At 43.7% G+C, this 25,638-nt stretch overlaps 1 protein-coding gene across 2 annotated transcripts in view; it reads right to left on the bottom strand.

The window, feature by feature from the left end:
* Positions 1-25,638, bottom strand: part of si:ch211-200p22.4 (phosphatidylinositol-binding clathrin assembly protein) — a 72,755-nt gene that overhangs the window by 30,495 nt on the left and 16,622 nt on the right. For both annotated transcript variants that reach the window (XM_061066317.1, XM_061066318.1), the window contains exons 2-8: positions 21,611-21,753; positions 7,445-7,520; positions 7,025-7,127; positions 6,397-6,490; positions 5,862-5,973; positions 4,433-4,539; positions 1,914-1,955 (exon numbers count right to left, since the gene is read on the bottom strand). In XM_061066317.1, coding sequence (XP_060922300.1) covers positions 1,914-1,955; positions 4,433-4,539; positions 5,862-5,973; positions 6,397-6,490; positions 7,025-7,127; positions 7,445-7,520; positions 21,611-21,753 — 677 coding nt within the window. The remainder of the gene's footprint in view (positions 1-1,913; positions 1,956-4,432; positions 4,540-5,861; positions 5,974-6,396; positions 6,491-7,024; positions 7,128-7,444; positions 7,521-21,610; positions 21,754-25,638) is intronic.

The following is a 25,638-nucleotide window of genomic DNA, read 5'->3' as shown; positions in this document are numbered from 1 at the left end:
AGTCCGGTCAATATTAGCTCTGCCGCACAAACACACACTTTGCAGGGGTGTCCGTGTTGTGTTGGCCAACATCTCATCTAAATATATTAAGCTCGTGTTTCCTTTTTATCAAACAATAATCGCACTGCATTGCTCAGTGTTAGTCGCTATTAAAGCACCTCCACAATGATGTCGTGCACGGCAAATTTGGAATAAACAACATCTAAAAGGAAGGGATGGAATTTAAATGAGAAGAGTCCAGACCCGGTGCAGAAGGTTTTACATGCAGATGAAGACAGAGGGGCAGAGGGGAGAAGCCTCATTTTCTATTCATGAGGTTTCGTGCCCTTTTGCTTGTTGTGTCAGAGCTCTGTGTGTGTCTGTGTGTGTGTCTCTGTGTGTGTGTGTGTCTGTGTGTGTGTGTGCGCACAACCCGGGGCGAACTCATACATATTCTACTGAGTCAACATCATGTCGCTCCACTCTGACAAGAAATAAAAGACAGAAAAGGCATGCCTCTGAGTGTGTCAGGTAGAAGTGTGTATGGCTACACACACACACACACACGTACGTGACCACAGGGGTGTTCATGCAGGGGGGGTTGGGGTGGGGGGGGGTTAAGCAGGCTACAGGGGGTAAGCAGTACAGTACGCAACCCACCACCTACAAGGTGTGATCCTTTAGTTTTCTGCGACAGAGGAGGGAGAAGAAGAAAAAACGTCTATTAAGCGACAGTGAGTGAACGGAGACGAGTTCAACAAGTCACACAACGTTAGTGACCAGGGTCCAGTTCCACCGGGGGGGGGGGGAGAAGCTCCACAGCTGCCAAATCCACAACGTTACTACCTGCGGTCGAGTAAACTCATAACCGCAGCAGGGATACAACTCGTGGATAAATGTGTCAGATGAGCCAGATTCCAGATTCTGTCCATACATGTGTTCGATCAATCGTGATTCAGGAGCTAACACGGAGGCTGCAGGATTTTATACTGAGGAAATGGACCCAACCTTTGTCAGTAACTCAACTAAGCAGTACCAGTGGAAACCATAGGGGGGCAACGTAGCCAGTAATTCAAGCTAGACAAAGAAATTTAAACAATGTTAGGAAGGTGATAATTCAGGAGTTTATAAGATAGAGCGTTCTTTCTTCAGATGCACATTATCACAACCTCATCGGCTTTCACCAGGTTTGTTTGTTTCTGCAGCGCCCTCCAGTGGACGTTTTGCCTAACTATCGGATTCAAACGATCACACAGACTATACAACAAACAAACCTACAAATCCGAGTTCTAAACGGGTATTTGTGTGGATTCAGAAACCGAACAGTTTATCTTCTCGGTCGCGATGTGCATCTCCGTGTGTTCCAGGCTAACCGGGGAAGTCTGTCGTCTCTTTGTTCTTCACGTTAACCATTAGGAGGATAAAAAGGAAAACAGGCTTCAAGCGATTCCTCTGAATTCACAACTAGGTAAAAGGGAAACTTTATCCTTGATGATACAAAAAAAAAACAAGACAGAAATTATGCCGTTTATTCCCTCGTAGCGTTGCCGTCTCGTCTTCAAGCCCCTTTGTTGTTGCAATTATTATATTTTCTAGATTCAAGGTCTAAACTAATTATTCGCAGTCGCTCGAGGCTTCAAAACCCACGTGTTTAAAAACAGGGCCGACCGAACACAGCTCCGCCTGTTGTTATAATGAGCAGAGAGAAGTGAAATGAGAAGAAGAAAGAGAAAATCAATCCAACCAGAAGAGAGGTGCCTAGATTGGAACAGTTAGATCAGGCTGGACGAGGGGGGGGGGGTGATAAGATGGATGGAAGCAAAGAGGGAGCAATGACACCACGCATGTTGTGTTAATCAGGAAGAGGGATAGAAAAAGATGAGTGGGGATCAGGAGGAGAGGAAGAGGAAGAGGAAGGTGAGATGTACACTGACCTGTGAGAGATCTGGGATGTCACCCTGATCTATTCCAACTTGCTGTCATCAAAAAAAACAAATCAACAAAAGAAATAAAAAAGGGGAGAAAGGAAGGTGGGAGATCATGGAGAGGGGGAAAAACAAATATGAGAAACATAAAAACAAAAAACAGGGGAATCGTTACTTCATGCAGCGTCAAACACAAACGACAACAGAAATAAACAAGCAAACGTTGTGTTGACACTGGATTGGCCGATGAGCCGACCAATCCTCGTGGTGGTGATGACTGAACAGTGACATGAGTCTGACCAATGAGGGAGAGTGGGCGTGGCAACTGATGACTGATGATGTGACAACATTGAAAACATTCATAATAAAGGGACAGCTATGGCAACCATAGATATATATAAAGACTAGATGTCTCGTTCGACGGAGCCGGACGACACCACATGGCGGCCATCTTGCTACAGGCAGCTCGCTCACCCATAACATTGTGTTGGTAGTGGTAAATAACCATAACTTGCTCAATTCTCAACCAATTTTGAAACGGTCTGGTTTGTTATAAACCTCAAGCGATGTAGTTATGACACTGCATAAATTATATATTTTTTTAGAAAATAACATAATTATTCATAAGTATGCATTGTCATATCTACATCTCTGACGTTTATAACAAACCAAACTGTTTAAAAATCGGTTGAAAATTGAGCAAGTTATGGTTATTTACCACTACCAACACAATGTTATGGGTGAGAGAGCAACCTGTGGCAAGATGGCCGCCCTGTGGTGACGTCTGGCTCTGTTGGCCGGCAACGCAGACGAGACATCTAGTCTTTATATATATCTATGATGGCAACTATAACACAGTAGAGGAAAGAAAAGGATATTATATGTTTCCTTTTTGGGGGATTTCTAATAATTTTTTCAGGATCTGTAAAAACTTCTGAATCAGATCAGAAAATCCTGATTAAATTTCAAGGTTTAGATTCTAGTCTCCTGATCCGAGTTGAGCTTTACAAGAACCTGGATTTGTCTTTTATTTTTTATTAAATACTATTGTTTTAAATTCTGTCTTTATAAAAGAAAAAAACCCACTGAATGGGAGTTCCTCAGAACCTAATTTCTAATAATTTGTTCAGGATCTGTAAAAACTTCTGAATCAGATCAGAAAATCCTGATTAGGTTTAGATTCTAGTCTCCTGATCCGAGTTGAGCTTTACAAGACCCTGGATTTGTAAAGCTAGTTGCTGCAGATATTTTCCCTAACTTTTAGGTTTAGATTCTAGTCTCCTGATCCGAGTTGAGCTTTACAAGACCCTGGATTTGTCCTTTATTTTTTATTAAACACTATTGTTTTAAATTCTGTCTTTATAAAAGAAAAAACCCACTGAATGGGAGTTCCTCAGAACCTAATTTCTAATAATTTGTTCAGGATCTGTAAAAACTTCTGAATGAATTTACAGGTTTAGATTCTAGTCTCCTGATCCGAGTTGAGCTTTACAAGACCCTGGATTTGTCTTTTATTTTTTATTAAATACTATTGTTTTAAATTCTGTCTTTATAAAAGAAAAAACCCACTGAATGGGAGTTCCTCAGAACCTAATTTCTAATAATTTGTTCAGGATCTGTAAAAACTTCTGAATGAATTTACAGGTTTAGATTCTAGTCTCCTGATCCGAGTTGAGCTTTACAAGACCCTGGATTTGTCTTTTATTTTTTATTAAATACTATTGTTTTAAATTCTGTCTTTATAAAAGAAAAAACCCACTGAATGGGAGTTCCTCAGAGCCTAATTATAACAAAGACAAAGCAACTTGATTGGGGCGGTTCTATTTGAACATTCAGTTTCCTCTGCGGAAAAAGGAAATCAACTACCTCGCCGTTTCAAATCTGCTGAAACAAAAAGGAGAGAGGGAAGGAGGAGGAGGAGGGCACAGGAGGAGAGGAAGGAAAGAGGGATGATCTGTGGGCACTGGGAGAGGGAGAGCCGCACCAGCATCCATCTTTGTCAGGGGGAGAGCGAGGGAGAAGAAAGGGATTAGATGGAGGAGTGTGGGGAGCAGGAGGAGAGGGAGCTAACAGAGCGTCTAACCACGTCCTCCATCTTTTTATAGATATATAGGTGTGTGTATACGTGTGTGTCTGTGTGTATACGTGTGTGTCTGTGTGTGTATACGTGTGTGTCTGTGTGTGTGTGTGTGTGTGTGTCTCTGTGTGTGTGTGCTCGTAGCAAATGTGTGGTATTGAGGTTAAGTCAGGTTCTCCTGACTGCACACAGTTATAGAGGCAAAACACACTCTTTAAAGTTGTGTGTGTGTCTGTTTTCACGTATATGTGTTAATTGTGTGTCAATACACTTGTGTCAGTAAATGAGACCAGGAAAATAAACAACATGTTACGAGGAAATCTCCAAATTCCAAAGATTGTTTTCGTTAAGAAACTCTAGTAAATTTAACTCCAGATGTGAATGTGCACATTGCCAAGTGTGTGTGTTTGTGAGTGTGTCTGTTTGTGTGTGTGTGTGTGTGTGCATGTACCTCGGCCACTTTGAGGAACTCTGACAGCTTCGTCATCCTGTAAAGAAATTTCTTGTAGATCTCCAGAGCGTCTTTACACTGGGTCTTCTTCATGTCAAAGTACTTTTCTACAAACACAGAAAGCAGAGATTAGGATTCAAAATGTGTTGTGTTATTTTGTGTAACTTTGTGTAACTTTGTGTCTTATCTGTATTGTATTTGCCACCTTTTTTAGAATAAAGTGGAAGGAGGTAAGCTGGGAAGGAAGGAAGAGAGGAAGGAAGGAAGGAAGGAAGGAAGGAAGGAAGGAAGGAAGGAAGGAAGGAAGGAAGGAAGGAAGGACGGAAGGAAGGAAGGAAGGAAGGAAGGAAGGAAGGAAGGAAGGAAGGAGGGAGGGAGGGAGGGAGGGAGGGAGGGAAGGAAGGAAGGAAGAAAGAAAGAAAGGAAGGAAGGAAGGAAGGAAGGAAGGAAGGAAGGAAGGAAGGAAGGAAGGAAGGAAGGAAGGAAGGAAGGAAGGAAGGAAGGAAGGAAGGAGGGAGGGAGGGAGGGAGGGAGGGAGGGAGGGAGGGAGGGAGGAAGGAAGGAAGGAAGGAAGGAAGGAAGGAAGGAAGGAAGGAAGGAAGGAAGGAAGGAAGGAAGGAAGGAAGGAAGGAAGGAAGGAAGGAAGGAAGGAAGGAAGGAAGGAAGGAAGGAAGGAAGGAAGGAAGGAAGGAGGGAAGGAAGAAAGGAAGGAGGGAGGGAAGGAAGGAAGGAGGGAAGAAAGGAGGGAAGGAAGGAAGGAAGGAAGAGAGGAAGGAAGGAAGGAAGGAAGGAAGGAAGGAAGGAAGGAAGGAAGGAAGGAAGGAAGGAAGGAAGGAAGGAAGGAAGGAAGGAAGGAAGGAAGGAAGGAAGGAAGGAAGGAAGGAAGGAAGGAAGGAAGGAAGGAAGGAGGGAAGGAAGGAAGGAAGGAAGGAAGGAAGGAAGGAAGGAAGGAAGGAAGGAAGGAAGGAAGGAAGGAAGGAAGGAAGGAAGGAAGGAAGGAAGGAAGGAAGGAAGGAAGGAAGGAAGGAAGGAGGGAAGGAGGGAAGGAATGAAGGAGGGAAGGAGGGAAGGAAGGAAGGAAGGAAGGAAGGAAGGAAGGAAGGAAGGAAGGAAGGAAGGAAGGAAGGAAGGAAGGAAGGAAGGAAGGAAGGAAGGAAGGAAGGAAGGAAGGAAGGAAGGAAGGAAGGAAGGAAGGAAGGAAGGAAGGAAGGAAGGAAGGAAGGATCTATCTGTGTATAGTTAAGTAGAAACCAACAGAAGCACTGAACAGCTTTGTGACAGCTTGTCAAAACTGTAATTTACGTTTTGCACTGCCATGGCAACCAGACTGTGATTATAAACTGTATGTTAGTGTGTGTGTGTCTGGGAGTGTGTATATGTGTGTATATGTGTGTGTGTGTGTGTGTGTGTGTGTGTGTGTGAGAGTTACCCAACAGGTTGATGACCCCCTCATTGTAAGCAGCAAACAGCCGTATGGAGTCTTTGAAGAGCAGCATGAAGGCCGAGTTGATCACTCCGTTGGTCAGCTCGTTGGGGTTGGCCTGGAGAGAGGGAGGAGAGGGGGAGAGGGGGGGGGGGTTAGAAAGGAGAATACAAATCTTATCACACTGTTCCAAACACTAAAACACACAAACACACACTCTCAAGCAGCACACAAAGTAAACACTCCAATGAGATTCATCATCTATTTTATGGCTCTTTGAAGATTGTTGGCACAAACCACAACACACCCACCAATTTCATAAACCCTCCCCCCCCCTTCTACACACACACAGACACACGCACACACACAGACACACACAGTCTTCATAACACCCGTCTTCCGCTCAATTTATTAAGGTTTCAAACTTTGCAATCTGTGGTTTTAATTTACATTTTGAGAGGGAAGTGAATCAACCACGACTCTGACAACAAGCATGCATAATGACACACACACACGCACACACAAACACACACAACAGTACCTGGAAATCCAGCAGAGCATCCAGCTGGTTCTGGATGATGGGCAGCGTCTTGATCAGCTTCTCTGTGCTCATGGTGCGCATCACTCCGTCAATCCTTACACAACAGGAAACAAAACACACACATGCTAATCCGGCACAAAGTCGTATGTAAATTGTGATGTGAATTAAGAAATGCACGACAAAAAAAGGAAACGAATAAATTAAGAGAAACTATGGGAAGTAAAGTAGAAAGAAAAGCGATGTTTTGCATAAGAACACTTGCACAGGAATGCTAAATCTTCGCTGCTTGAAGTGAAGTTTGCTCGAGAGGATTCAATGTCGCTCGGGGAACAGCTGATACTTCTGACATTGAAACGATCTTCACAACACAACCTCCAACTCTCTGTATGCTAAGCTAAGCTAATCAGTTACCAGCTGCAGCAGGAGACTCTGGACTTCAGGAGGAAGATGAGATGTGGCGTCCATCATTATTTACAGTCTACGGTTCACTACAACTTTTACTTTTCACTCTCTGCAATATTTACGACGTTTGAGTGAGTTTACGACATCCTGGAGTCAAACCAGGGACATGTTTCTGTCTCTTCTTTCAAAGTCGTGGGTGGCGTCTTGTGTCTGCGGCCTTCCTTACCCCCTCTTCATCTTGGTGAAGTCCACGGCCACCAGTCTGTAGGACATGGCCTTCTCGTTCAGGTAACGGCTGTATCGTCTGATGAAGGTCGACATGTCATAGCCTGAGAGAGAAGGAAGGTTTTATATGAGACAAGGATTCCTACCATTGGTCTGTTTGTCTTTAATATACTTTACTCTTTATCTGCACTGAGGGAGGTGCTTCTGAATCAAGTTATCAAGCTTTGAATAAAACCTTTTTAATACTTACAAATTAGATTAATCACCATTTTTCTGTGAGGCAAATGCTGCCTGTTTTTTGTTCAAAACAAAATTAAAACCAAATTGAAAATTCTAGAAATAACCTTCAATGCCTTGCAGAGAGCAGAATGTGTGTGTGTGTGTGTGTGTGTGTGTGTGTGTGTGTGTGTGTTTGTCGTACCTTGCAGAGCGCCCTTATCCAGGAAGTTGTTCAGGTTAAACAGAGTGTTTCTTGAGGCCAAGTACTGGATGAAACGCTGTGAATGAGACAGACGAAGAAACAAACGTTAATGAGTCAATTAAATATAAAAAAATAAGCTCAACATTCATAAAACACATTCAAATAAAATCTCAGATTGCTCCCCTTGTGTATTTGGTATCAAACTACTCAGCCTGAAAGTGGAGTGGAGTGAGTAGCAGAACATTTGTCGGGTTGATTTATTTAAGTTATTTTAAGCCAGCAGCAACAGAATCTACAGTGGAGATGGAACCTGGTGCAGATGTGTGCAGATGTTTACAGGCTCAGCTGAGAGATAAGCTCCGAGTCAACAGAGTTCTGTGAAGTTCTGCATTTAGCAGTGAGACAGATAACAGACCAACATAGACACAAAGGCAAAAAAAAACTCCGTCGACCTTATTGTTCTTCCCCAAATTTAAAGATAAGTGAGAAGATAAAATCAAGAAGTAAGTAAAAACCAAACGCTCACAGTCTGACAGATGGTTTTAGCTTCTGCTCATTAACGTGCAGCTAATAAGGACGACCGATATGATTCATCATCACTGACATAAAGTTAAGACTCAATTAAAATGCAGCACACGGCGGCGTCGGCAGCGACTCAAATATTTAATCCCCACAAGATGTTGAGCGGCAGCGGGATGATTGAACACTTTATGTTCCTGTTAGGGTTGCAAAGGGGCGGAAACTTTCCGGTAAATTTCCAGAAACTTTCCGGAAACTTTCCATGGGAAGTTTAGCTCGGGAATTTGGGGAATTTTGAAAAAAATAAAACTACACAAATTAAACGCTGAGCAATAAAAACATCATTCAAAACTCTATTTTAAAGATGTATGGAACGTTGAGTTTCAAGCCTCCACTGTTCATTCTTCCATCACATGCACAGATAACTCCCAGCATGCTTCACTCTACAGCAGGGCTATTGAGGCCTGCTGTAGAGTGAAGGACTAGTCAGGTAAGTTTCCATGATATTACTGGGAAAATATATTAGCATGCTGATTGAGGATTGTTCATCTGTTCATCTAGACTATTTCCATTCATTTATCCATCAATTGTAAAATATGTTTACAGACGATTCCAGTTGTTTGGCTAACTATTTATATCTCTGGCATTGCATTAGTGTTTTTTTACAAACTTTTTTCTCATCTTATTCTACAGAACAATGCCACGTGCACTCTCTCATGTGTGGAGACATTTCACCTCATCCAATGTAGAAGGAAAGGCTGTGTACATTTGAAAATACTGTGCAAAGACCTATGTTAAGAATGACACAACGATGCAGAAGCATATAGTCAAGTGCCCAAAGTTTCCTCAGGGCTCAAATCAGCCTATGACACAACAAAATGTTTATATTTATGTCTGTATATGACAAGGTTAAAACAGTTAGTATAAATTACCTACAACATTTTCAGTTTATTCCCGTTAATTCCCGTATATTCCCGTTAATTCCCATGGAAAGTTTCCAACTTTGAATATTCCCGGAATTTTGCAACCCTAGTTCCTGTGTCTCCTCCTGACGTTTGTTTCACTTTGAGGTCAGAGGTCAACTCCAGCGGCCTGAAGAGCTGCTCAGTTCAGGTTCGAGCTCTTGAACAACAACAGCAGGCGGGCGGGCGGGCGGGCGGGCGGGCGGGCGGGCGGGGGGGATTCAACCCCTGCTGCTGCCGATGGTTTAACCTCTGCTTGCGTCACCCCAGGCTGGGTCGTCTGGGTTTAAACATTAACTGATCCCCTGCTGGGTTTCTTCACAGTCACTTATTCAGACTCTTTCCCTAGTCACTCCACAGAACTGCTGAGGAGGAGGAGGGAGCAGCCAGAACTAAATGCATTAACCTTTGTGAAGAATGACAGCACAATATTATAAAGGATTGTGTAATGACCCCTTTAAATGTTCATGAGATCAAATCAACACTAAAACTCTGTGTCTGGCTTGTGGTGAGAAAGGCAATCAATACAATTTACAGACTTTTTCGCCGTTTATATTTAAACCTTCTTGCATTCTGTGTGAAATAACATTACTCTCCAGACAACTCCTTCTGCATTCTGTAAACTTCCCCTAAACTCTGTGTCTACCTCTTTTCCTTCACCTTCCCTGACATGAGCTCAGTACAACCTGTTTTCTGCTGTCGGCCTCTCTGAGCGTCTCCTATAGGGTTGTTTCTCTTATAGAGGTTGTTTCTTTTTGGCCTTGTTTGAGAGCACTCCAGTATTAATATATTAATGATGCCGACAGCTTTACTTATTCACTTTCTCAAGCCCAGAATTTCCTGGCGTGAGCTGCAGACTCAGGATGTATTCAGGCCTCTGGGAGGGAGCGGGTCCCCGAGCAGGTGCCGGTAGCTCGTTCGGGTTTCTCTAACTAAGTCTCTTCGTCTGTCCAGCAGAGATGGACAATCAAATCTGAGACGGCAAACAGCGTTATGGACGAGCTCGGCAATAAGGCGCAGCTGAATGAGCCGGTGTGTGAAAAACACATCGTCCCCCAGGAAGGTTGTGTCTTCACCCACGTCCACTGGTTGGTCACAAAACTAGGAATGCATGTCAATGGAACTTGGAAGGACGAGACTTTATACACTAAAAACTATTTACTTTATAATACATCAAGATACTTGTGTTTTCCTGGTGCAGAGTAGTATTTTTCAGTGCACATATTACTGCTTTCTATGCACTCACAGATTAGTGAACAGGGTACAAACCATTTGCAATAAGCATCTCTAGACATACTGCCATGAAGGGAAACTATTAGTGGAGGTCGAGACAGGACAGGAACTCCAAACTGATGAGACTTGACACTTCACCTGGACTCTGTCTCTGAAGACCGGACCCTGAACTTTTAGTTTTGTCCCTCGCGAGCGTCTGTGCCATCTCGTCTTCCTCACAGAGCGCTGTGGGAGAAGTCTTGGCCACCATCCATGGCGATGGGAACTCAGGCCTCAGGCTTCCCAACAGCATCTTAACGTTAAGGCTGTCTCCGTCCAGCTGACTTTAAATGATCTGAGATTTGCCAGTTTGCCAATTTCCCGATCTGGCAGAGCACCAAGCCACACTGGCTGGTTCGAGCTGCTATGAATGTGCGTCTGTGAGCAGAAAGACGCTTGCGGGCATGTGTGTTGGATTCAGCTGCACTGACACGTTTCCAAGAGCACTGTTTAGAAAGGCAAAGAGAATTGGATTTTGTTCTTGCCCTTTTTCTTGTGTATGTTTAAGCACTGGAGAAAAAAAATGAAATTCACGCCGTCACATGCAGGGATTCCAGCTTCCAACTGTGGACAGGAAATGAGTTGCAAAAAAAAGTTGAATATGGTCGGCTACGATATCATTTTGAAGTCATAGTTGGAATTGCAAGTTTATGTTGGAATGAAGGTTTGGTGCACTGAGGATGGAGGTGAATATTGAACCTCCAGGGGGTAAATATAAGTAGTAACTTTAACTTATTAAACACAATAATCTGGTGAAAACAAATATCCTATGAGCAGCTATAAGTGTTTCTTAACTATGAATGGAGTTAGCACTAGTGTTAGCTGCCTTTTACTGTCAGTTACTCATCTGTACAATGTGTGTGCTCACAACAGCATGACAATATTTAAGTTTTAAAGGTGGGAAAAGCCATTATGCTTTTGGAATTGATAATTTGGGTGATGACTTCCACCGTGTCAACCTGAACTGAGGTAAAGAAAGACAAGATGGTAACGGATAAACAGGGGAAAGAAGGGAGAGACGGCAAAAGATTAAAAAAAATTAAAAAGCACAAACTTCCTAAGCTCTCTCTGCCTCTTGCTCATCAAAAGTCCATCAGAGGAAAGCCTGAGCTTCTCCCGCAGCCTCAGATTCAGAAGCGGAGGCACGGAGAACCCACACAGAACGCATGGGTATAGTTGAAAAGCAGGAAATCTATAAAGGGGCAGAAACACTCGGCGCTGAGGGAGACTCAGAAACCCGCTGAGCCCGAGATTATTCAGAGAAGACGTTCCAAGAAAAAAGACGCTATTCTGAGAAGACGATTTTGACAAAAGGTGTAAGAATAGAGACGCGTGGAAAGCAGGAGCGATTGAGGAGAAGTGGAGAGGTGGAGGGGGACGAGACGGAGAACAGGGTCGGCTCGGCTTGTCAAATTATTCATGTTAGCATATTGAAGAACAACCTCATGAATTATGGATACATTCAGATCCTGGCTACTCCCTCAACCTCAACAGGGAGACATATCTATACAGCATCCTTCACTCATCCTCTACCTCCTTCCACAGCTTTCTCTCCATAGTGCACAAGTTGATGGTTTCCATAGTAACCAAACACCACAGCCTGAGGTGATTCGGTTGTTTTCTCCGAGCCGTGTTGTCAGTTGAATTCGAGGCTGGAGAGCTGCAGTTTCGTAGCTGGATTAGGATCTAATCGATTGTTTGTAATTATTAATTGATGTATGAAATGTAAATGTATATTAAATTGTGACTGTTTTTTATGCTGATTTCTTTGTCCTTCACACAGGAACAGACAGGTTTCACATGACCAGATCTGTGTGGTCAGTCCCATCCACATACTTTTGGTCTGGGTCTATTTTAATGGTCCATGCTGGCATGACTCTCTGCTTCCAGTTATGGTTGAATGGCCCTGAATTCAAAAGCAGAAGAACAACACCCATGATAAACTCAGTTTACTGATGAGCCCTAGAGGGAATACATGTAAATCACAGAATAGCTCAAACCATGAAGGCAGAAACATTCTACAAATCTCCAAAGCCTGAGAAGCAGAAGCACATGATCTGTCCACAGAAAGCTCCTCTCGCTGACACCACATCTTTTCCTCCCTTTGGCTGAGAGAACATCCCCGGCCCGGCCCGGTTGGTAAACATGACCTCACGTTGCATTATATCCTGGAAACTGAGCCAGTTACCGCTCGGCTCCCTTTGGACCTGCCGCCATGTCCACACAGCCGCCGAACAACAACCTCCACCAACAGGAATTATTGATCCTGCTTGTGAAATTCTCTGTTAGCTTTCAAATAGCTGTAGGAAATGTGGAATCTGTGTTCTTGCTCAAGGACACTTCAGCACGGAGCAGGATCTGTTTACAGGGGAATAGATGGGGGTCAATTGGGTTTAGCTATCTTCAAAGGTGGGGGGTTCACAGAGAATTCATTTTTCTTGGCTGCAGTGCTCGACTTCACTTTCCCTCAAACGCACACACATGCACAAAAATCGTCAGAACCGACTGCAAACCGAGCTCCGCCGAGGAGGTGATGACTCACAGCAGAAGAATGAGTCGTGATCGGACTGAGCTGAATGGAAGCAGCTCTTATGCAAGCAGAGAAACGCACAGCAGGAAGCGGACGCGTGGATAGATGCAGACGTGTGTGCACACACAGATCGCCCGGCCTAATTCCTGCCTGGGATTCTCCCTCCTTGTTCCCTTTCTTCTTCCTCCTCCTCCTCCTCCTCTTCCTCCTCCTCCAGATGTGCTGTTTATTCTCCTTTTTCACAATAAGATATTCAGCCCTTAAAATCAATCCGTGGTTTCAATTGGTGGATTTAACATCTACATTTAAACGCCTGCAAGTTTACTGTACATCCAGCTTTGTGTGTGTGTGTGTGTGTGTGTGTGTGTGTGTCTACAAGGTGACAAGGCTAATAGCGTGTGGGCTCCTGCTCTCCGGGGAGCAGTTGTATCTTGCTGGTGGATGAGTGTGGCTGTGCGGTCAATGATCTAGACAAGCAACATGAGTCATCAATTGAGATACACATACCCACACACAAACACACACATACCCACACACAGACACACACACTGAGTAGGTAGCAGGTATTAGTACAGTGTTCTCCCTGTTATGTGACACTCATCATATCTACTCACACACAACTAGGGTTGCAAAGGGGCAGAAACTTTCCGGTAAATTTCCGGAAAGTTTCCATGGGAAGTTTAGCTCGGGAATTTTGGGAATTTTGAAAAAAAACCAACTATGCAAATTAAACGCTGAGCAATAAAAACATCATTCAAAACTCTATTGTAAAGATGTATGGAACATTGAGTTCCAACCCTCCACTGTGCATTCTTCCATCACATGCACAGATAACTCCCAGCATGCTTCACTCTACAGCAGGGCTACTGAGGCCTGCTGTAGAGTGCAGGACTAGTCAGGTAAGTTTCCATGATATTACTGGGAAAATATATTAGCATGCTGATTGAGGATTGTTCATCTGTTCATCTAGCCTATTTCCATTCATTTATCCATCAATTGTAAAATATGTTTACAGATGATTCCAATTGTTTGGATAACTATTTATATCTCTGGCATTGCATTAGTGTTTTTTTACAAACTTTTTTCTCATCTTATTCTACAGAACAATGCCACGTGCACTCTCTCATGTGTGGAGACATTTCACCTCATCCAATGTAGAAGGAAAGGCTGTGTACATTTGCAAATACTGTGCAAAGACCTATGTTAAGAATGACACAACGATGCAGAAGCATATAGTCAAGTGCCCAAAGTTTCCTCAGGACTCAAATCAGCCTGTGACAAAACAAAATGTTTATATTTATGTCTGTATATGACAAGGTAAATACAGTTAGTATAAATTACCCACAACATTTCCAGTTTATTCCCGTTAATTCCCGTATATTCCCGTTTATTCCCGTATATTCCCGTATATTCCCGTATATTCCCGTTAATTCCCGTTAATTCCCGTTAATTCCAATGGAAAGTTTCCAACTTTGAATATTCCCGTAATTTTGCAACCCTACACACAACTGACGGAAACTACACATAAACAGAATCAGGTTTTACAGACACGTCCTCCAGCAGCGAGTGGATCAGACTTGTTGTTGGTGAATTGGTTGAACATCTAAGCAACAGTTTGCAGAATGAAGTTTTTAACCTTTCTATCAAAGTATTTTTAAAAAGGAGTTACTGAGTTTGAAATTACTTTGGGGCATTTGGAGTTCTGAAATAAAGGTCACAATCATTTCCTGCAAATAGTTATGTTTGGTTACTGCTCACTGGAGCCAAAAAGTGTTGAGGTTCTTCTGTTCTGGTTGTTCACAAAAAGCGATTTAAAATAGTCCAAGTAACGACCATTTATGTTATTTGTTAATTTAAAAAATGTTATATTTATAAGGTTAAACATCCAAAGAAGGAGTTGTCTTCCCTTTAAATCTCTTTCAAACAGATCACATGCAGTGAATCAGCTTATTGTAATGATTTCAGTTAACATGTGTGGAGGAGTGGCAGCAGCAGAGGTAATTACAGTTGTACTAATTAAACTTGAGGCCACTTGAGAAGAGGCTGGTGGAAGAAACGACTTCTCACAGGAAGTGCAACCTTGAGAATAACAAGGAGCCAGATGCTTCATGACAATAATAGATAAAGAAATACATCAAATGTTTATTCAGTATGACGCCCTGCATGGTCAAGGACATTAAAAGCTGTCCTCCTCCAATTTTGATTCATTCATATTTGTTCTACTTTATTGGTTGGGAAAGTCACCTGGCTATAACCAAGCCACGCCCCCTCTCGGTTACTCTCGCTATGGCACATTTAATACTCAAAATGCAAATGTTTTGAAACTGTGTGTGACTGATTTGAGACGGAAGTGGACAAAAGCCGCTTCTCATTTCTCGCCACTAACTGTAGTTTGTTAGTAATCTGCTCTTTGGCCTTTTTAACATCCAGTCCTCACACTTCTGTGCAAATCCACTCTTGACAGAAACTGCTGCACCTAGTTACGGCTGCTTAACTACGATTGAACAATGGCTGTTGTGGGCTGAGGTTTGATAACAGATCTCAGTAATGTGTCGGCAGATACTTCAAATCAATAACCAGCAGACGTGAGAGAGGCAGACTTCCCTGACTGGGAGAATCTCTTAAAAGCTCGTCGTAGCCGGATGGTTTCTGGATGTCTGCGCCTGCTGAGCTCAGTCGCACCAACACACACGTTTCACTTTCACACATTGATCTCACAGGTGCAGACAATTCACTAGAGTCGGGGGAATTGTGTATCGGCCTGAAGGGTTGTGTTGTGGAGTTTGTAATTTGTAGATAGGACCAAAACCTCAACCCTAATCTCAACCAGGACCAATCAATGGATTAACTTAACCACAATCCACATGTTAACCATCTTAGTGCAGTGTGTGAATGCTGTTCTAGCTTTCAAATATTGTAGTATACGTGTGTTTAAGATTATATAGAAGAATATCTGAAGATTCCTTTTGTCAAAATGATGTTTTGCCTCGATAGGAACCCGGCTATTGTTCCCATGAAGCCTACTGGTCCAGACAAGGTCAGTGAGAAACACACAGTGTTCATACAGTATCTGCTTCTACACTCATCATCTTTATGGTCGCCACAGCAGCAGCTGATAGGAAGCACATGTGTGGTGTCTCTGTGTGTGTGTGTGTGTGTGTCTGTGTGTGTGGGTGTGTGTGTGTGTGTGTGCATCCAAGCTTGTCAGATAATCACAAGTGACCCCTATTAGAGTCAGGGTGACCTCTCACACACACACAACATCCTCCCTCTGACACACAGCTCGAGTCAGCACTTCTACACAATCTGTCTTTTAGCGCAACCCCCCCCCCACCTCCCCATTTCTCCTCTTCTCTCCTCCTCCCTCGCTCGCCCTATCCTCGCCCAAATCTCGCCGTCTGTCCGTGTCCTCGAGACAGCGCTCGCCACCAGAGCGCTTCAGTGACATCACCCAGACAAATGGGCCGTTTGCTATCTGGGACACTGGTGTGGCGTCACACACACACACACACACACACACACACACACACACACACACACACACACACACACACACACACACACACACACACACACACACACACACACACACACACACACACACACACACACACACACACACACACACACACACACACACACACACACACACACCACAAACCTTACCCTCCCTGTCTCTCTCGCTATCTCTCGCACACACAGAAAACAGAAAAGCGCCGTGTCAGCACTTTCCCCGGTGTCCTGGCCAGACCATCCCTGTCTCCTCTCGTGTCCTTAATGACTCTCACACCGACTCCTCTCTTCCTCCCTCTCTCCCTCTCTCCTCCACTCATCCCCATCATCTTTCTCTCTCACTCCGTCCGGTTCCTATTCAGCCCAAGTCTCGGCTCTCTATTATGATTCCTGACGCACGGAGGTGAAATCAATCAGGCTGTAATTTTCTCCCGCGGACTCGACCACCTCGGTCCTGGAGACGACGGTGGGACGAGCGGTATGTTGAGCACTTGATGTCCTTGAAGACAAACTGCCAGAGAGGGTTTCACAGGGAGGTGTTACACTGTACATGTGGTCTGGCGAATCTGTGGGCTGCGACATTCCTCCAAGTCACAGTCAGATGAGGAAAAACTGAAACTTGGAGGTCTACTGGGAAAACTGTTCATCTGGGAAACAGTGAGGGCTGCTGGGGTTCCACTATCTGCTCTGGTGGAAACCACAATTTATACCGCATTGATTATAGTTACAAAAACTAAATTTGAGGAGAGAAAGTGTCAGATTCTCTAACATCAACAATAAAACAACTGATATCAGCTGTAAAAATGTTAAAGTACAGTAGTGATCTAAACAAGAAATACGGTTTAGCTAAAGAATTCACGTAGACAACCAGATGAAGCGTTAGCACACTTGTTCTAATTTTTTTTTTTATTTGACCTTTATTTAACCAGGAAAGTCCCATTGAGATTAAAAACCTCTTTTTCGAGGGAGTCCTGGCCAAGAGGCAGCAACAAATAACTTATGTACACTCACAATATTACACTCACAACATATAAACAGAAATTAAAATGATAAAAAACAGTTACAAATAAATTAAAATTCATAAAAAACATCTGCAAGTAAAAGAAGTGGTCTGAAATGATCTCATCGTAGATTTAAAAGCGTTCAAAGAAATCATTTCGGCTAATACTTGTTACACGTGAACTACGCATGTATTGAACCTCCAGATTTGAATGTGTGTTTGCTTGTCGGTTGCTTTGTGTATTTGTCAGCAGGATTTCACAAAAACTATTGAACGGCTTAACACACAATTTAGTCAAAGAATGGAAAATGGGTCAAAGATGAAGCCATTGAATTTTGGGTGAAACGATTGAATCCAGGAACCTTTTTTATTATTTTCTTTAACATCGTGAGACTGAGGGTTTTATTCACATATTCATGACAGAGAAAAGAAGCTGAGTGTCCAGCTTCCATTTGAATAAGTGCTTTTAACCTTCTAAAAATCAATGTTACAATAACTTTGACTTCTGTACAACCCCATTTCTGCCTCTCACTTCAACACTCGTGTCTTGTGTCGTCATCCCCTACATCTTTTCCCCCCATTCTTGAAATTCCATGAACAAAAAGCCTGTTTCTCTGGAGTCCTCACTTCCTCTCTCTCTCTCTCTTTGTACAGTCTCGTTCAGGTACAGGCTGGTCAAAGCATCCAAGCGCTCCTGGGAGAGAGACCCAGCGGCCTCCCAGGAGCGTTAGAGAGTGAGGAGGGAGAGAATGGCTCTCGCTCTTATTGTTTGGGGTTTCCTGCTGGATTGTTTTTGGTCCATATTGGGCCTATCACACAAATACTTGGACGCCGAGGCACATGCTGACTAATGATAACAACTGAGACAATGGCTGCACGAGGAGCCAGGACCAAGCACTTATCACACCCCCGGCTGGAGAGACATTCAGGCTGCAGCCACGCCACCGAGCTTCAGATCTAAAATGAGTCAGCTTGGCTACATATGAGTCTCCTGTCCACGTTTAAACAGCCAATTTTGGAAATTACCCTATATTTGTCTTGGAGAAATTTGGAAACGATGGCAGAGTCACCCATATTCGCTTCCTGGTTCTTCTCCGACACAACTCGAGGTACGTAGAAACAAGTACTCGACTCTCAGCAGACGCGGAATGCGGAAAGTACAGTCAACCCTGTCAGTTTCTATTTCTATTTCACTAATGCTGTTCCTTGTTCGCAGTATTTTCTGCAATCTGCTTCCTGTTGACACCTGCATCTCGTCTGTAAACGGTCTTAGTTTCAAATCAATGTCTTCATCTGTTATTTAAACCTGAGATATTTGTTATTCTGCGACATTCAGACCCTTCATGTACGAGAACAACCTGCAGAGACAGAAGCGATCGTTCTAAGTGGCTTTGCAGCAGAACAAGTGAAATCATGATCAGAGATATCGACTGACTCCTGATCACTGAGCCAGGAATCCAGGATTGCTTCTTGGCAGGGAGGAAAAAAAACTGGGGCTGAAGAATTGAAGCAGTATCAATACTGGCCTGTCAACCGTTCTCTCTCCCACAAAATGCAATATTACTCTAATCACAATCTCAAGCCCTTCAACAAATACAGCGACTGAGGCAAGAGAAAAAAGATATTAAATTTAATTCACCTGCTATTTGCTCTGAATGGTCAATTCTCACATTTGAATTCAAAGCGAGGGCTGAATTTATGACCACGAGCAGCAGAATGAAGTGGGCTGCATTTAAAATCACTGTATTTTGCTGACATCCAGACCTACTTACAATAAATGCAACAGTGGACGAAATTGTTATATGTTACGTATATATTACAATCTGCAGATTTACATTCAGCTGTTTACTACAGACTCGCAGGAGACACAGAGCTGAGAGAGTCAAACTGCTCAAGTGTTTAACCTGAACTACCTGATTTACAGAAGGATAAATATATATATTTTTGTTATTCGATATTATAATATGTTCCATATCTTACTGCAGGTGAATTGAAACAACATCACTTGTGCTTTAAGGCAGCGGGATCTGTGAGAGCAGCGTCTCATCGCATCACAAGTGGGAGACACTGATGGAATATGACACACAGCAGCTTTCCAGATTCAACTATGTCAACGCTAAAAGCAATTTCCCTTCAGAAGTCCCGTCCAGCGGTCACTCCAGCTCGTGTCAAGGAGGTGATGAACACGCCGCTCCTCTGATTTAACTGGATGGAAATGTTCTTTACTACCGGAGGAGCGTTCATTAGACAGAGCACAAGGCCAATCTTCCGTGAGGGAGCCGAGCTGGAACCGCTCGGCGTGTGGATCTGAAAGGGAATGAACAGTCTGTTGACCCCAATTCTGTGGGTCTGCGGTTTCTAATTTTACGGGCAGATTTCTCTGCGCTGTGACTATAATGGATGTGGCGGCCGTGAGGGAGCAGGGACACCTGGCCACCGAGCCCCAGTCAGCAGCACCGCTCCGACAGGCCTGATGAATGCAGCCTGATGAGCACAAACACACACACACAAACAGACACACACACACTACATCTTGGAGCCTCGGAGACACAGCGCTGGTACCAGGTCTTTTTACACACTGTACGTATTCTTTGTAGTTTTAAATCAAAAAATGGCCAAAATGGCCACTAAATACAAAATAGCAGACTTCCTGTTTTGTTTTTCCAATTGCACCCAGGGACTTTTTTGTTTGTCTGGTCATGATACAACTGTGTATTGATTTTTGTGAAGATCGGTCAATGGGAACACCTTCCGGGGGTCTCGGGCTGTCTCGGGGGGGGCACCGTTGAGCCATTTTGCGACGCCCTTTGAAAATTCCTTCAGAATACGTACATTTTCACCACTTTCTAACTTTCTGCAAATTTTGGAAAGAAGTTGAGCATGTTGAAGCCCTCAAAAAGCCAATTCATTTGCCTGAATAATAATAATCCTCACAATTTCAATAGGGTCTCACCAGACACCTTTGATGTCTGTTCTCTAATTAAAACACTGAATGTTAAATGTCCATTGCACTTGAATTATTAGCAGTGGTATAAAATGTAAACCCCCGGATTATTAACATGATTCCGCTAAAACTGCTAAGCTGTGGCAAAGGAAAAAGGATAAACGATGGATTCAAGGACTCTTTTCCCACTTTCTTTAGCGTGGGGAGCCGAGGGCGTTAGCGGAGGAACTTCAGCTGTTGGTAAATCCGTCGAACGTTCGAACATAAAAACAAGATAATCTCACACGCTTCCTCTCGTCTGAGGAAGTTTAGACTAATGCAATAAACTCTGACCCAACCAGAAGGAAGTGTTGTGCAATATAGACACAAGTGATCCACACTTCAAGGGAAGTGGTGCTTCCCCATTTCAAAGGAAATGAAAAGGAATGTGGCTCAGGGTGTGTCGGCTCTTGGGTGTGTGTGAAGTTACAGTGTGTACGTACAAGAAGATACAGTCGTTTAAGATCTTAGTATTAGTACATCATTTACAGTGGAGATAGTTTCAGTGGCTTTTTGAAAGAGAATATATAAATATTTTTGGGAAATGCACTAAATCACTTCTTCTTAGCAGGAGTTACAGGAGAAGAGATCTTGTTCGGGTTTCAGAAAAGAGAAGTAAAAACACCAGCTGCTGGATCGAGCTTCATATTTTTGTACCGACGTGAAAGTGGCATCAATTAATCTTCTTATTCAAACTCTCTGCAAGAAGCAAAAACATGATTTTCAATATGTCAAACTATTCCTGTAAATCACTCTCTGAATTCATCCGTTCTCTCATCTTTCAAAGCGTCCACTGAACTGTTGCATATAAATTGAGACGTTCTGCAGACGAGAGTTTCCATCAGACCTCTTCATGACAAACAGCCGGACGTGTGGCAAATCTCACAATTAATAAAATCCCCAAAGTTCTCCCAAACACAGCGGGGAGAGTTTCAATTTCAATTTCCAATTATTGTCTTTGAGCGGCTGCAGATCCGCGGAGGGGCCGTGTTATTCTTCTGGGTTTGAACCGTGTTTTCACCAAGTTCATTTGTTTGATCATTCATCTGCTTCCGTCCTTGTCCTCCGTCTCACTTGCTTCCAGCTCGTTCGGAGCTAATTAAATTTCCCTGCGCTGCAAAGCTCCTTCGATTATTCCCTCCACGTGTCCAGTGTGTAAGTTGTGTGAGGCTGAACACACACAAGCTTTACCCTGAACCCTTCTGCTGATGCTGACATGATTTAAAAACCCAAATGTGTAAGTATCATAGTATTCATGGATGTATAGTGTAGAGTAATAAAGTAACTTAACGAGGCTTCATTCACTGCCCTGGAGGGCTTTGTGTCTGAGTGTGTGTCTGAGTGTGTGTCTGAGTGTGTGTCTGTCTGGAGTGTGGCAGCCTCCTACCTCGTTGCCGTACATCATGAGGTGGTGGGTGGTGATGAGGGCTTTGAAGACCACCACCCAGCTGGAGTTGGCTGTGCGCTCAAAGAGCGTGTCGGCCAGCGTGGGAATGTTCACGTTCATCTCATTGGTGCAGTGGATCAGATCTGGAAACAAAGAGAAGGGATGAGGACAACTTTCTACAGAGTTTGACAACCCTGATCGACAACAACAGCTAATGGCTTTTCACACAGAATAATGCAGACACACCGGTTTAGCAACACAACACACACACACACACACACACCTCGGCTGAATGTTTGAAAGGAGACGTGATGGTGTGTCAGTCTCTCTTTCCTCCAGTGGGTTATACACAGGGTTTGTGAATATTAAAGTTAAAAAGGCCAAAGTCTGACGTAAAACTTCCAAAGAGCCTAAACCCAGAGAATTCATTGAGCATAAACATTAATCATGTTTAGTTATTCTCAGAAAACAACACTGAATCTGGGGAATAGGGAATTGTATTTAGCGAATAAATAAAATATACTTGTGGGCACTTTATTAGGAACACCTGCATATCTAATGCAATACAACAGCTAGGTACGTTAACAGGTTTATTAGATACGACAAAGACAGGACAAGATGTACAAACAGTGTAAAAACATCTACACAACACAGACACTTGGAAATAAACTAATGATTAGAAACCCTAACAAATGCTGATGTCTTGCATTCACCCCCAAAAAATCTATTTCAGAGACGACAAGAGGCTTTTTTATATACGAATAAAACACTAGATCTCATTGAGCAATCAATGTAAAAGCATTACCCAGAAACCCTCTTTAATTCACTACCAGTGGACTTCATGCTGGCGCTGCCTGACGCCATCGGACCAGATACCGACACCTTTCCTTTCCTCGCCGTTCTCTCCACTTTAGTTGAAATAGATTTGAATGGATTCTCGTTCGGCTCCTGCAGCTCGTTGTACAGATTCAGTGTCTTCACTCACAACATGTAACACACACACGTGATCCTCTCGAGCACACACGTCAATACACACACGGCTAAATTGATCATTCACACCAGATATCAGGCTTTTCCTCTTTTCTTGTTTTATTTCTCTATAGCCCTCTCTCTCTCTCTCTCTCTCTCTCTCTCTCGCACCACCATCCAGCTCATCTCCCCGTTCTTTGTTCTTCGCCACAGGACGTTACTCTCACACCTGGTCGCTACGGAAACAGCTTCTCATTAGACTTCTGGAGGACTGTATCGGGGGGGGGGAGTCCCGTCGGGAGACTTCATCACGATAATCAGGTGCTGGTGCACACGCTCATTCAATAAAGCGCCTCCATCGCTCCTTCCTTCACTCACTTAACTCATTATCTCCACCAAGCACTTTGGACACACACACACACAAACTGCAGACCTCCACTACAGCATTATTCTCTTTTCATCACCTTCCATTGAAAGTGGGCAGTCTGAACTTAACCTGACCTTAACCCAAACCCATTCAGATTGCATATGAACCCATTAAAGGGACTCTTACCTTTGTTGCATTTTTACACTTTTATTGGATAAGGTTAAATTGGTATTAATAAGGTAATGACACTCTAAAATGCAAGACAGACCCACCAGGAGTAATAACAAACAATTATTTCACTCTCATAATATTTAGTGAAAACTTCAACCAATAAAATTCTTCGGACCGAAGGACCTTATTGGCCGACAGACCTGTCTGTTTGCTGCATGGACATGCAGGTTTTCCGTCTGCTTCTTGTGGCGCATTCGGGCCCGTCATCAAGGCATGTGAATGTAAATGTATATAACTTACCGAATCCATTGCTTTGGTAAACAAAAACTCACGTGCGTGCGCGGAGGCAGTAGGTTGAAAGTCTGCTTGTAAATAAAGTTTCTTCAAAAAAACACCGCGGATGGGAACGAGGGGGTGGGGCATTGGAGGAAGGCGGGATGATTTGAATGTGCTGTAATTCTCAAATGCAACAAAGGTAAGAGTCCCTTTAAGTTGTTTTCTGATTCTTGTTTTTTTTAAATTCCACATCCTAGCGCCTGCTCTGTTCACTTAGAACAACCACAGGGTTCAAACACAAATCTGAGCCTACGCAACACCAGCCTGTGGTTAGATGCATCATCTCTTAACCCTTAACCCAAAAAGAGGAAACTGCACAGAAGAAAATGTGCACACACACACACACACAGACACAGACACACAAGGCTTTGGGCCATTTCATCAACACAAAAGCGAGTGGAGTAATGTACAGTGCAATACAGCACAATACATCCATTCCTGCGTGTGAATGACAGTCCACCAGAACAGCGTTTAGCAGCTAACGCTCGGAATTGCAGTTTTGCGACACGGCATAAATCACACACTCCCATGTCTGCTGGGAAACGCTGGAGTCGTATGAAGGCATCAGCTCCTTGGACGAGTTCCTGCTCCGACTGCTAACCTCGTCTCTCTCTCTCTCTGCAGCTCGTTCCCCCCCCCCCCCCCACTGCATCGTTGCATGATATTATTAACACTGATTAGAAACAATTAATGTCGCTGAACTGGAAACGAGCATTAGGAGCGACTGGAGGCTTCTGGGAATGAATCAGTTGCCTCGCTGGCGTTCTGTTTTCAATCTCTTTCATTTCTGTCTCTACCTTTTCTCTTCTCTTTCCGTCTGTCCATCTCGCCTTCTTTTCAACCGGCCTCATGTTTTTTCATTAGGTCTTGAGGAGGTGAATACAGAGAACTAAAGGCTCTTATATACTACTACGTGCCCGTTTCTCGGAGAGGTCTCAGCGGGAGACAAAGAGTCTTTTTGATTTTTACTTCTCCATCAGTCTACGTCCGGAAAAAATTCACCGCCAAACCCATAGGTGGCGCAACGGAAGACGAGCTCAGAGAAGCCTACCCCATTTGGGACGAAGAAGTCCACGTGTCTCTGTTGACATGTTAGCCTGCGTCCCACACACTGAACCATGGCAACTAACAGAACTAAATAAAGTGACACCCAGCGTGTCAAGATGCTGATGTAATCGTTTCTTAGCGCAGCGGTTCCCCGGTCTTGTTTCCGAACTGTGTTGCTGATTCCACAGCTTGAATCTGCTTGAGGCTACATGTAGCTAGAAGCTACACGGACCTAGCTCCCCCCAGCTTCCACACACAGTCAGCAGGGACTCCCGGCACTAACAACTACTATCCAGTGTTTGCTTCTAACCTGACGGTATTATAGAAACAGTGTCATGATAGAAGTGGAATTAAAGTCGTGACAGCAGGTTCTTGCACTGTTACCACCGCAGTTAGCATGGTGGCTAGCCTAGCCCGCTAGCCTAGCCCGCTAGCGCCGTTTTGAAAGCTCGTTATAACCGTATGTGACCGTGCACACATGCCCTCAGTGCTCTAACGAGCCACCGTCAGCCGGACAACTCCGCTGGCTTAACACACACGTCACATTAATCGTAGAATCATAGTTGTGTTCGTGTTTGTTGCTACACGTAAACAGGAAGTTTGAGGTCCGGAAATACGGAAATGACGTCATACGGAAATGATGTCGTTCGCGGACCAATCACAGCCAAGAGCGGTCCGTCGGGTCTCCAACATGAAGACGGATAGTTAGAAAAATCAGACGTGTACGAAAAGCTGTCCGAAGCACTCGGTGAGGGCGTTTCACGACGGATAGGGCGGTCTTATCTGTCCGTAATAGAAAAAACGGAGAGGCATAAATTGGCCTTAAGAGAAGAACTGATCAGGTCTGCTGGGAGGCGCTGGCATGAGTGTGTACGTACTGTAATGTGTGGGAGTGATAATGTAAAGGGAACATGTGCTGACTGAATCAGGCAGAGTGTAAATGATTAGACGCCACTGAAAGGGCGAGAGATGGGGAAGGCCACGTAATTGAGTGAAACATATGGCACGGTAAAAAAGGAGGGTGAGGGAACAGATAGAGAGAAACGGGAGTAAAAGAGAGAGGGAATGAGGAAGGATAAATGAGAGCGAGAAGGAAGGAAAAGCAGATAGGAGAAGACGAGTGGTTAAGGATAGAGGG

Source organism: Limanda limanda, chromosome 22, assembly GCF_963576545.1.
Source record: "Limanda limanda chromosome 22, fLimLim1.1, whole genome shotgun sequence".
NCBI classification, from domain to species: domain Eukaryota; kingdom Metazoa; phylum Chordata; class Actinopteri; order Pleuronectiformes; family Pleuronectidae; genus Limanda; species Limanda limanda.
Note: the sequence above shows the minus strand (reverse complement) of the source record. Positions and strands in the feature narration are given on the sequence as shown.